Genomic DNA, 13,906 nt, shown 5'->3' with positions numbered 1-13,906 from the left:
ATATACAAAATTATTGAACTCGGATGGAACTCCAACATTATCACATATATCTAAAATGGAAGTCTGCAAAGTTTTTAATACATTTGTTAATGTTGTATGATAAAACATTGAAGCAAACGGATTCATGCGCTCAAATATAATTCAACACTTTGTTAATAGAGAATGATGACTCAGTTCAAGCAAAACAAATCAAGCTCAGATACAAACTTTAATTCAAATTAAACTCGAGAATAAATTAATTCAATTTTTAATCTCAAACTAGCTTTAAAAAATTCAAACTCGAATTCAATGATGAAAATATGAGTAATATTTGATATCTTTGCACATCTATAGCAAACATTGAGCAACAGATAAATTTTGCCTGATTGAAGCTTGATTTGTACAGAGCAACTAACACAAACTAACTAAAAATCTGTACAGGCCCTCGCCCTTATCCATAAAAATGTCTTTGTTTCCTAGAAGCTTAGCAAAATATATAAACTTGATTTTGTATCCATACGAACCAGCCTAGATGTGTTAAGCCCAAACAACAATTGCGAGGAAGCTCTTCAACACAATTTTATGCTCTTCTCTAGTTCATATCAAAAACTGAGAAAGCGTATACTCAAGGAAACAACTTATGGTCATTTCGCAAATTTGAACACAATATTATGCTCTTCTAGTTCAAACTTCAAACAAAAAATTGAGAAGTGTGTACTCTAGAAAACAACAGAAGGTCATTTCACATATTTAAACCTGCCGTTTCTTCTTTCCACCCTTCCCAGGTTTGGAAGTACCACCTGTAGAGGCAGAGGCAGGCTCTTGTTTTTTAGTTCGACCAGGATGTCTAGGTACTAGTTCCGCGACATGAAGCATTAGCTGTTTCCCTGCAGTATCTCAAAATTAATGAGATGTTGATGAATAATCATGAAGTCACAGTGAGACAGGCATGGTTGAGTTCTGCCGCTAAAAGAAATGTTACAATTGAAGTATCTCATGACATGCCCTGATGGGTGGATATTGGTGACCTACAGTGGTATGATTACCATGCACAAGGTCAAGGGGGTAACTAAGTTCTCTAAATGCATCACATGGTACAGTTGGGAGAATAACAGCAGTTTCTCTTCTCAAAAATTTATTCTCTCGCCCTCACAACTAGGAGCAGCACAACGTATCTCACATACAAAAACAAGGAACCGTCAAAATATTTTGTGATCATGTTGGATTTGAGTTGGATTGGATGATTATTGAGATGTTCCAGCGCTTAATTAGATAACAAGGGTTCACCATCCAGATATTGTTGTTGAGTCAACAGTGGCTGTGACGACTCTTATTTCAGAAGAAATTGAAGATATACCCTCAGCTCTACTCAATCCATTTCGGTTGCCTTGATTGAAAAGAAACTATGAAGACGTTCTGCCAAATGCAAAGGAATTGGTAGAGAATGTTATTCATAACTGTGCAGAGAAGAAACTTCAGACCAGCAGGTGGTAAAAGACGGTGATTCTCTTGACGATCTGAAACAAATGGACAACCATAGGCAATGGAATATGAAGAGAGAGATGACCAGGTGAGATGGAAATCCATGGTCGAGCGATACCAAGTACTCACCGTCATGGATTTACTCGGATGGTACAACGGGCTCAAAGTGGAGAAACAAGAGGAGTTCCATGCATTGTCGATGTGGCGCAGCGGCTGGAGAAAGGCGTAGGCACTGATTTGTTCAAGGTGTGCTAGGAAAAAATGGATTGGGCTGGAGAACAACACTTGGGTAGCGACACAAAATCCTTCGGAGATGGAATTTTGAGGGGAGGAATATCCCACGATCCACATGTATTTAGTGTACTGAATTGGAAGTTGAGAGCTGAGGAGACGACTAAATCTAACCAGGATCTGGACTTGATAAAAAGAATTCCAGGTGATAAGATTGCTGCTAAGTTTGTTCTCATTTTGACTCAATTAACTGTCTTCTTTGAACAAAGTACCATCCCAATAATAATTGAGGAAATAGCTAGTAGGAACCCATTTTCCTGGGGATGGGACCCCTGTGTTGGTGTTGGGGGATCCGTCCAGAACATTTCCAGTGCTTAATGCATTAATTGAAAAAGGAAGAAATTCACTCAGGCGAGTTCTTTTGGAATGCATGCAGCAGAATATCTTTGATGAGTACTACCAGGCAATGAAATTCTTTGGTGAGTTATTGCATGTAATGATGCTTGAAGAAGAAGACTTTGAGATTTTGGTCGCTGGGATTTCGGATCCCTGGTTCCTTTCAATCTTTGTGAAGATGCTTCCATGGGAAATTCTTCTTCAAGTGTGTGAATGTTGTTGCAGCCACTCTTGATTTTGATTGAACTTTGCATTCAATTATTCCTTCCATCTCAATTATATAGTTCACTTTATTTTCACACCGATTAAGGATGCCACTGGAAAAATAAATTATACATGTAAATTTCCCAATACACCCATATTTAATGATATTCGGAAAACAAATTGAATACAATTATATACATTAAATAGGGGTATATTAGTAAAAGGATTTATTAAATGTGAAAAGTGGACTATATATTTGAGACAGATAAAAAAAGAAACATGAACTATATAATTGGGACAGAGGGAGTATGCTTTTTGGAATGAGTCTAGATTTTCGTGAGTTAAATGGATGGGCAGCACTAAGTGGGGAAGGATGTTCAACTAGTAGCAAATCGACTACTTAGCTCCAGCGTTGAGGACAAGGCTGATATTGAAGAAGGCGGTGATATTAGGAACCTAAGTATACGAGGCATAAATAGTTTAGAATGTGGTATTGTAATTGGCTCAATTGAATTGGGACTAATAGTGACTTGGAGAAGGGGGGAAATGAATATAAATAACATTAGATTTTGCTAGAGGGATTATTCGCGTTTTACAGTTTAGTGAGTTTACTGGCTTGAGCTAGGGTATCTTGTAAAGGATTTAATCCTTTGGCTGAGTGTTTCTCTCAGATTATTGTAATACCTTCTATTTTGAATAGATTGAAAATTTAGTTCGTAACAGACAAAGCATATTTTTTTTAAGAAATTCAGAGTGCCCAGTTTTTGTTTATCGAACAAAATTTACCAAATCAACATGTGTTAACAACATTGGTTCTTCAAATCTATATGTTTAACATGGTAAGTGAGACATAAAAATGTGAAAATCTTCCATTGACATGAACATTTTTTAATAAAAGATACAAAAAATACGGAAACTACAAATTTAGTTGGGTTCTTCATTAAGCTATAAGTCAACCTACTTAAAAAGCAACATAATTTATCATTCAAAGAATTTGTAAAAGATATATAAAAGATCAACCCCAACACAAAAAACCAGTGTACAATCTTCTAAACAACATGCCTAGTTATCAATCGACTGCATAAACCAACATTTATCTCAAACATACTAACTCGAGATCACAAAGACCTAATGTTAGGAAGACGTGAGGGTAATATTTTCATGGGCTTAAATAGAATGGGCCAAAAATTGTATCTAGTTATGAAAGGAATTTTGGATGGAATGACATGGGGTAGGGACAAGAAAAATATCAGAGGAAGTAGAATAGAGTTAGGCATTCATTTATTTTCTTTTGAGTGTTGAGATTCGAGACTAGCAAAAAACTAGGAAGGGTATCATATCCCTTGTACAGAGGATTTCCTCTGGGTTCACCTTTTCATTTCAGTTATATAGTATCATATTTTATCTTTCTTCTTCTTCTTTATTTTGTTGAGTATTGTGGTTGTAACAATTGATCCGACCTGTTGGATAATCATCAGAGGATAAGAAATGGCAACCCCAACAGTTTTAAAAATGGGGATAGGAAGAACAGTTCACAGTAGTTGGGAATGCTCTTTCCCGGCCCTTCCATCTTTGGCTGAAGTTATCTGTCTCCTAGAACGAATTGAGGAACTTTGATCAAAAGTGGAACAGTCACCTAGGAAATCTATGCTAACCGCTATTTTGCCTTTAATGGATGCATTGCTAGCAAAAAATCTTTTAAAGCATTCTGATGCTGAAGTGAAAGTAGGAGTAGCTTCATGCCTCAGTCAGATCACCAAGATTACAACACCAGTTCCTCCGTATGATGATGAGAAAATGAGGGATGTTTTTCGGCTGATAGTATCAGTTTTTGAGGATTTTTCGAACACTGCTACCGGATCTTATATTAAGAGGATAACTATTCTGGAAACCATGGCTAAGGTGAGGTACTGCTTAGTCATGTTGGACATTGATGTACATGAGATGATTATTGATATGTTTAAGAACTTCCTTAGATCTGCAAGAGTTCATCACCAAAGTTGTCAAAGGCGCGCCTCAGGCGCTAGGCGGAGCTTCAGCGCCTTAGATGACAACCAGGCGACGTGCATGGCTGGGCGAGCGCCTTTAGCGCCTGAGGCGCGCCTTTCTCCAGGCGACGGGCGGTCCAGGCGTTCCGCCTCTTTGCAGCAGGCTTCTCCTTTATTTTTTAATGACCCAAAGCCCAACTAAATAAGCCCATAACTAATTTCAGCCCATAAGTAATTTATTTTAAAAAAGTAGCCTAGTTTTGCATGTCGATACGTATTCTATCTCTACAATCGTCCAAAGGCCCGCCGATTGAAGCTTCTGCGCAGTACGCACCAATCTCTTTATGCCGATTGAAGCAACTGCGCTTCCTGGACTGCCGATTGAAGGCTCCTGCCTCCTGAAGCCAAAACTTCTGTAAGTGAATTCTTCTATTTCAACTTTCAACTTTCAACTTTCAAGTAATATTATTATGCAGAGTGCTCATTTTAAATTCCATTGGAGAGATTTTTGGTAGGGAATATACTTTTTGGTAGTAATATCGGTTTGGATGCACAACCGTTCTTTTTTCAAGCCATGCTTTTTGTTGATGAAAAAATTGTTTTTTAAAATGTCCTAGAGATCGCTTTCATCTCCATGGTCAAAAAGAAAATTTAATCCTTGTCTGCGCAGGCTTATGTTTCAACTTTCAAGTAACTTGGAGTTGTTCTTTTCTGCAGCAGATATCTAATTATGGCTTCTCATCCTCAATCAGAAAACACACAACCAGATGGGGATAATAAGAAAGACCCCGGTTGGAAGCATTGTTATTTGAAAAATCCAAATGATACTAATAGTGTGACGTGTAGGTTTTGTGGCTTCACGTCCAACGGAGGAATTTTTCGAGCCAAACAACATATTGCTGGGAATTCAAAAAATGTAAGAAAATGCAAAGAGTGTCCTCAAAGTGTCCGTGATGAGCTGTTGAATTATATGAATGAAAAGAAGAAGCAAACATTGAGAGCTTGCGGTGGAATGAAGCAAGATTTTTGCTTTCTTGATATCGATGAAGATGAAGACTATGAAGAAGATGTACAACCAAGCAAAAAGAGAAGTTTGACTTCCATACACGAGACTGGAACTGGAACTGGAAGTGGAAGTGGAAGTGGCAGTGGCAGTGGTAGTGGCAGTGTTAAAGGGCCGATGGATCTCTTTATCACGAAGAAGAAAACCAAAGGGGGGAAATTGAGGCAAACAAACATAAACGATGCTTGTGATAAAGAGCTTAGAGATCGAACAGTTCAAAAGATAGCTCGTTTCATGTATCAAGCTGCGATTTCTTTCAATGCTGCCCATTTAGATAGCTTCAAGGAAATGATTGAAGCCATAGGTCAGTACGGGCCGAATTTGAAACCACCAAGTTATCATGAATTGAGGGTACCACTTTTACAGAAAGAAATTGCCTACACAAATGAGTTGTTGAAAGAAAACAGAGATGAATGTGAGAAATATGGTTGCTAAATTATGTCTGATGGGTGGACTGATAGGAAGCATAGAACATTGATCAACTTTTTGGTTAATTCACCCAAAGGAACAATGTTCTTGGAATCTGTGAATGCATCTGCCCATGTCAAGACTGGAACCCTGTTATAGGAGTTACTTGATAGATTTGTAGAGCGTGTGGGAGAGAAAAATGTCGTGCAAGTGATTACAGACAATGGCAGCAATTATGTTTTAGCTGGTAAGTGAAGTACTGAAGTATTGAAATTTTATTTCCTTGGATATTATATTACATATAACATAAATTGATTCTTTTTTGTTTTGTACTCTTTTTTTGTAGGTAAACTTCTACAAGCAAAAAGACCGAATTTGTTTTGGACTCCATGTGCTGCTCATTGCATTGATTTGATGCTAGAGGATATTGGCAAAATTGAGGTGGTTCGGAAGACTATTTCTAGAGCAATTGCTCTTGTTGGTTACATTTACAATCATGGAGGTGTTTTGCACATGATGAGAGAATTCACTGGAAACAAAGAGCTGGCAAGACATGGAGTCACCCGTTTTGCTACTACATTTCTCACTTTGCAAAGCCTCCACAAACGACAAAAAGCTTTGAAGAGAATGTTCATATCAACACAGTGGATAGATAGTAAATGGTCAAATGATATAAAGGGTAAGAAGGCAAATGATACTGTTTTCAAGCCTTCATTCTGGAATAATGTGACATACACCCTTAAAGTGATGTGTCCTCTAGTGATGGTTCTTCACATTGCCGACAATGAAACAAGGCCAGCGATGGGTTATATCTATGAAGCTATGGACAGAGCAAAAGAAACAATTCTCAAGTCCTTTGATAACAACAGAGAGAAATGTAAAAAAGTGTTAGAATTTATTGATGCTGGATGGGATAATCAGCTTCATCATCCTTTGCACGCGGCAGGATACTACTTAAACCCATATTTTTACTATCACAATTCGAAAGTTGAGACGGATGCAGAAGTCACAAATGGGTTGTTTGCATGCATTCAAAGATTGATTCCAAGCCATGACGTTAGGGATAAGATTATTATGGAGGAGTTGCCGGTATATAAGAACTCGGAGTCATTGTTCGGCAACGAATTTGCCATTAGAGCAAGGAATAATAAAGACCAACCAATGGCGCCTGGTATGTGTTTTTTTTGCAAGAAGTTAAATAGTTAAATACTTAAATATCAAATGAAAATGATGAGATACATTTTTTTTTCAGCGGATTGGTGGAAAATGTTTGGCAATGGTACTCCAAATTTGAAAGAATTTGCTATCAAAGTTCTTAGCCTCACATGTAGTGCTTCGGGCTGTGAAAGGAATTGGAGCATATTTGAGCATGTGAGTAAATACTATTACGGTATTACATGACTTCTTTCACTTTTCTTTTCAATTTATAGTTTATGATGGTTTCGTGTAACAGATACATTCAAAGAAAAGGAATAGACTCGATCACAAGAAACTAAGAGATTTGGTATATGTGAAGTACAATCAAACACTCAAGGCTCGTGCGGCTAAGAAGGATAAAAGAGATCCTATAGTTTTGAGGAATATTGATGATTGTAATAATGAGTGGTTGATTGGAATGATGGAAGCTGGAGAGGAACCTGTTTTTGATGATGATGATGATACTTTGACATGGAACGTTGTAGCAGAGGCTGCTGGAGTAGAAGAAAAAACCAGACATACTAGACAACAACGGACCTCGAACCCTATTTATAGGGGAGCTTCAACTTCTAGAGGCAAAGGTAAGGGAGGACGAAGAGGTCGGATGACAAGCCAAACTACTCATGCTCTACAATCACCAACGGATGTACATGAAGAATCTACTGACGAGGGAGAGTTTGATGATGATGTGTTGAAAGATGATTATTCAGACATTGATGAAAATGTGGTGGATGGTGATGTGGATGAAATGATTGAATTAGAAAGTGATTGATCTGAGTCTAGATTGTTTTGGAAAAATTAAATTGTCTAGCATAAGATTTGAATGTTTTGCTATCGTGAAATGAAACAAGGAGGCTCTTCCAAATGCAAAGAAATTGTCTGAGAATATTATTCAAAATTGTGCATAGAAGTATAGATCTTATTTAACTCGAGTATCAAAAATTTCAGACCAGAAGCTGAAGGGTGGTACAGACTCAACTGGATGAAGGGGCCAAACATGGATTGGAAATGGTTTACAAAAGATGCGATCAAAAGATATTGTAGCACAAAACCAACGGATCCTTGTGAACTTGTTTCTACATTGATGGAGGATGGGTTGGGAGGTCGTGTTGTGGCGGTGGGTCGTCTGTTGGAGATTTTGATAAATGACGACGAGGAGCAATACATAGGTCATGTGTATAATGGGCTCACAAATATATTATTTAGAAGGATGAGAACCCATGGGCTAGAATCAGTCAATTTAGTTATGGATGAAAGGGATGAAAGTGAGAATAGTGGAGTAAGCTTTTGAGTTGTAAATCACAAACAAGATTGGGACAATATAAAAGGAACTAGAATAGAGTTAGGCACTCAGTTGTTTTCTTTTGAGCGTTGAGACTCGACACTATCAAAAGGCTAGGGAAGGGAGTCGTATCCCTTGTACAGAGGAAATCCTCTGGGTTCACCTTTTCATTTCAGTTATATGATATTTCAGCTTTCTTTCTTCTTCTATATTTTGTTGATTACTGTGGTTGTAACACCTAAACACCTATTAATCCTTATTCTAACTGTGAAATATATTATATGGAAAACAATTTAAGCAAAAAGAAAATCATCCATTACTCACTCGAAGAAATGGCAGGATTGCAGAGACTCCCATCTTCCCTTTTAAACAAAACCCTCACTCTCCCTCTTTGCATAAAATCTCGTGGATAGGCCTTGTCCGCCTAAATTAAATTATAAAATCAATTCAAATCAACAGAAAATAAAGACACACACCACAATAAAATCACCTCGATTGCACAGGGTAGTTTGAGGTGAGCGCAGCAATCGTAGATCTCCGAACAGGTTGGATTTTCACATGCTTTGCTCGCGTTGATTCTACGCCCCTCGGCTAAGGTTTTCTTCGAATTAATGTAAATTGGGTAGAAAACAACCCACTTTTTTATATTCTGTACATCCACGTCCATAATCCCTAGATATAAAGAGCAGATTCATCGATCCATAACAGAATAATCCTAGAACTAAATCCCCAAAACAGATAACCCAGAGCGACAAATCTAGATAAATTTGCAAACATTTAACAATAATAACGTCTCATTGAAAAAAGAAAATTACTTGACGGTCTTCCGTCTTCGCAGCAAGACTCCGATTTCAGCTGAGAACTGATCGACTAAGTGGGCTCGCATGAAGGACTCAAATAACCCGAGTTTGAGGCCCGATTATTTGTTCTCTCTCTAAATTTGAAAATCATTTTAAAAAAATATTACTATAATTCAATTGTTATACGAAATCCACATTAAATATATAAAAAATTCATTTTATATTTATAATATTGATAATGTACATTATATTTTTAAAATATTTATGTAGATTACATAGTTTTGCAACTTCCAAAAAACCAAAACTTTTAGGGTTGGGTTGTATTCATGTTTTATTTGACTAAATTCTGTAATAAATAAATTCTCAACGTATGTTAAAGGTTAAAATTTGAGCCTAACTCAACTCTTTAGCTCAAAGATGATAATTTATTAAGTTCATATATATAACTCTCAATAACCTAATATAACCGATATGATACATCTAACACACCATCTCACATTCAGGAATGAACATATAACGTCCGAAAATTTAAAAAATTCACGTAAACTGTATGAATTTATTTAAATGTTAAATATTATTTACTTAGTTAAGTTAATTGTATAAATAAAGATTTTAATGATATTGCCATTGAAATCATGATTATGGATTTCTATATATTTTTATTGAAATATTTTTGTTTCATATAAAATTTTCTTAAATTTTCTTATTTTATTTACATATATATATATATATATATATATGTATGACGATGAGATTTGAGGAGATCCAGATGGATTGAAAACATATGGGTTCATCTAGAGTTAGAAGGGTACTAATATATAATCAATTGTGTGTCATTTAATGTGTCAAGTCTATTAATAAGTTACAAGTGAGCATAATCTATTGGTTTAAAAAATAGGTCCAGCCACTAAAATGAGTTTATCTGATAACCAAACTTTCTAAATTTCTCTTATTTTTAAAATGACTAGCAAGGGCAAGACGGCCTAGTCCTCGCCTAAGCTCTGGAAGCGACTAGCGCCTAACGAATTTTAGAACCTTGTTATTGATTGTCCGTATGGACCAAGTCTTTGTTGGAAACTTAATTTCGGTAGTTTGACAAATTGAGCGAAAATATTGAACAAACTGATCAAAAAGACTGAAAGAAACTGATATAAAATACGCAAACTATTGCTTTCCTAACTGAAGATTAGTGCGCAGAAAATCAACGGCAATTGAACTAAACTAACTGAAGATTGTAGACGACTGGATGATCAGTTGGAACTGATCAGTTACACTACAATCAGTTGAGTTGGCTTCTTGGTCTTCTTAACTGATTGCAGCCTCCTGAGCTGTCCCAATCTCTTTTTTGACTTTGATAAATTGTTCAGGAGATATTTCTAGTTTTGGCTTTGGCAACTGAACATTTTTGTCATTGAAGACCTTGAACTTTGATAGCTTCTAAGAAGAGTCCCCCCACCAAGCCTTTGGTTTTCAGCAGATAGCTGAGAGGCACTGCAAAGCCTTTGGACTGTTTGGATGATTGAAGCATGTTCTTCAGTATGTTGACGATGATGGCCAATCACTTCAGTTTCTTGCCAGCAATGATAGCAGTAATAACTTCGAATTTTTCCAGAGTGAGAGCAGCAAATAATCCAGCCTTGGCAAGTAGCCCCTTGGCCACTATGTCAGCAGTAATTGAATCTGGCTTCAGTTCTTTCTTTGGATCGAAAACTTTGATTTCCCGTCCATCAGCAGAGAGAAGAGACTACATCTCCTCAACATCAGAAATCTTCACATCAGAGATGTTTGCTAAGCTATCAGTCGGCAGATTGAAAAGATTGCAGAAGAAGTCTTCTTCAACAATCAGCAGTTGACTATTGACGGTATTGGTGATCTTTCCATCAGCAGAGATGAAACTGTTGACATAGAAGTTCTGAATCTCTTTGGGATAGATTTCTTGGGATGAAAATCCCAGAAACGTCCTTAGTCCGGCTGCTTCTAGTTTCAGAAATACATCCTTGATAGCTTCGCCCTTAATGGATATGACTGATGCAAAGTCGATAGTCATCGCATTGAGAATTAAAGCTGGAACTTGGTTGGCCATGGAAGAAAGCTTGAATATCTGCGAGAAAGAAAAAGCTCTGTGTATTCTTTTTGCTCTGAAAGTTGTTGATGCACGTAAAAGAAGAAACTGAATTGAAGCGGGTTGAAGTACATATGTTTGTGATGGTTCAAATTTTTGGACACGTGTCAGTCCAAGATAATTTGAGTAAAATCGTGTGTTCGTGTGGTGAAAACGTGTGTAAAAGTTTAATGGAATTCAAAGAACCGCGTTTCAATTAACTATTCACTGAAAGGCATCAATTAAATGAGTAATTTTAACAGTCACATCAATTAATATTGAATGTGTATCGAATAATCAGTTAACTTATTGGATAAGATTAATTGGGTCAGTAACTGAGTGATCAGTTGGAAACCGATTCAGTTCATTTGATGACCAACTGACTATTGTATTATCAGTTGACAATTTAAATTCGGCATTCTCCTTCAATAAATGCGTGTAAATAAAAACGTAAAAGAAGCTTAGTCTGAATAAATCAAGTGCAATTGGTTGACTGAAGTCTCTTCGTCTTCTTCTATTTCTTCTTCTTGAATCTGTCTATAAATAAGATCATTGTCATTAGATATTAACAACAATAATTAAGCACAGATGGATCGAGCAAGCAGTTCCAGCTAGGAAATTCTCTGACGATGTCAAACTCCTCTAACTTCTGACTGATAGGGGCATGTGCTGTAGTAACACATGCTAGAAACTTTTGGCATCTTCGTCTCATAAGCTTCATCGCGCACATACAAGAGATAAAGTGCGGCATTTGCTTGTTCTTCGCTGCCTCAAATACAAAAGACTTCCCGCTAGGTGGTCAAATATACACTGTCCTCTGCCGAAATCTATCAAAGCTTCATTCACTGATAACCAATCCATGCCAAGTATAATGTCGAATTCAAGCATAGGGAGTACGATGAGATCTGTCCGAACCACATCTTTTTGAAAATGAAGCTCCATATTCTTCACAATGCTCGTAGTGACCATTTGATCACCGGAAGGAATAGAAACTTTGAAACCTAATCCCATATCCTCTGGTATAATATTCAGTCGCTTGACGAAAGTCTCAGATATGAAAGAGTGTGTAGCTCCCGAATCCAGCAATAGGTAGCTACCCCTAGAATGAATATCCTTCCTGCGACGAAATCGCTTTTAAATCTATTCATGTTAAAGCTTAAGGAATTTTTATCATTATTTTCCCAAAGTTTTATGAAGACTACGCGCTTCGACCATAGTATTTCCTGAAAAAATTGCATTTTCACCCTTCAATTTCTCGAAATTTACATTTTAGTCCCCAAAATTTTCGAAAATTGCAATTTTGGCCCCTTAAATTTTTGGAAATTGCGTTTTTGCCCCCAAAAGTTTCGGAAATTACACTTCGTCCCTCATATTTTGGTTAATTACAATTTAGTCCCTCATATTTCTCGAAAATATCAATCATGCCCAAAGTTTTTATTTTTCTCAATTTTAAGCCTTAAAACTTTCATTCGGAAATAATTACTTCCCTTACATAATTAAGGCTCAAAATTCAAGTCCAATTTCTATGATTTCCATTGTCATCTCTTAATTCCAACTAAAATAGAGCATGCAACCTAATTTCCACTAGGTTATTCTTAATCTCAAATCAATTTTAATAACAAATTTAACATTTCATGCAATAAAAGCAATATAAAAACGTTAAATAACTAGGTTACCGATGATAAGGGTCGTGTTTGGCTCCTTCTCAGCTTCATCAGCATGTATAACATAAGGTCTCCCCACAGTTGGTGCTTTCTTCTTTGGGCAATCAACAGTTTTATGTCCTTCCTCCTTGCATATGAAGCACTTGTATGTTCCCACATGCACTTTCCAAAATGTAAGTGAAGGACCGAGTGTGCTAGTGCCTTCGAAGGCATTTCGAACACTATATTCTCCAATGAGCTGCAATAGCTCGTGTTTTAAGAATATGAACACCGATGAATTAAATCGAGTTTGGTTTAAAACCAAACGGAAGAAACTCAAAGTAATCCTTTGTGAAGAAGACTGTTATTAGAAAACATTTTGACTTATGTAAACTGAATAACTGAGAAAGACTAGATTAGTTTTTGCATTCTTCAGTTCAGTTATGGTGACAACTGAACTGACGAATGCTATAACTGATCAAAACAATTTGAAAACAGCAGTTAATCAGTTAAATACTTAAGATATGTTTATGGATGTTCGGAGATTTCAACTGCTCCTACGTCATCCTTTCTACCACCACGAGTAGGATCCACTAGGAGACTTTGATTTATACAACACTTTTGTACAAACCCACTCAGCTAGGACTTACACTACTGCCTAAACTGAACTCCTATCTATGACTGAAGGCAACGCCTTCCAGCCAATACTTCTTTAACGTCTATGTGTCAAAGACTACATACACAAGTTTAACGTCTTTGTGCAAGACGGTATTTGGGTGTTTGAAAGATTTTGTGTGTGAGAACTGAACAAGGATGTTCTCACACACTGAGGGATATTGGCTTCTATACTAAGTTGATAACACGTTGAAGTGTCCCTCTGGGATAATTGCTTCTGAAAGTTGATTTGCAATATGTGTGCCCTTTCTTTTCTCTCTTATTTTGTTGTTGTTATTCTCCCATTGTTGAGTCTTCACTGATCTTCTCTATATGTAGGCGAGAAAAACTGATCGTACAGTGAGACTCATTTATTGTATCCGTTGCATTTTGAATTCTTTTCTTGGACTTTGTGTCTCGACTTATCAACTGTCATTCTGAAACATTTTGTCTTTAATGCTCTGATGCAACGTCTATT

The 13,906-nt window shown here is 36.7% G+C and overlaps 2 protein-coding genes across 2 annotated transcripts; one reads left to right on the top strand and one right to left on the bottom strand.

The window, feature by feature from the left end:
• Positions 1–545: 545 nt before the first annotated feature.
• On the bottom strand, positions 546–9,155 carry LOC140987799 (signal recognition particle 19 kDa protein-like). The gene is made up of 4 exons (XM_073456458.1): positions 9,046–9,155; positions 8,721–8,902; positions 8,555–8,654; positions 546–866 (listed from the first exon to the last, which is right to left on the bottom strand). Exons 2-4 carry the CDS (start codon positions 8,895–8,897, stop codon positions 730–732), a joined length of 414 nt encoding a protein of 137 aa, XP_073312559.1. The 5' UTR covers positions 8,898–8,902; positions 9,046–9,155; the 3' UTR covers positions 546–729.
• On the top strand, positions 5,855–7,735 carry LOC140987798 (uncharacterized). The gene is made up of 4 exons (XM_073456457.1): positions 5,855–5,998; positions 6,098–6,922; positions 7,004–7,122; positions 7,205–7,735. The coding sequence occupies exons 2-4, from the start codon at positions 6,166–6,168 to the stop codon at positions 7,718–7,720; spliced, it is 1,392 nt and encodes a 463-aa protein (XP_073312558.1). The 5' UTR covers positions 5,855–5,998; positions 6,098–6,165; the 3' UTR covers positions 7,721–7,735.
• Positions 9,156–13,906: the final 4,751 nt, after the last annotated feature.

This window comes from Primulina huaijiensis, chromosome 11, assembly GCF_012295235.1.
Source record: "Primulina huaijiensis isolate GDHJ02 chromosome 11, ASM1229523v2, whole genome shotgun sequence".
NCBI classification, from domain to species: Eukaryota; Viridiplantae; Streptophyta; class Magnoliopsida; order Lamiales; family Gesneriaceae; genus Primulina; species Primulina huaijiensis.
The sequence above is the reverse complement of the archived record's forward strand: the minus strand, read 5'-3'. Positions and strand labels throughout refer to the sequence as shown.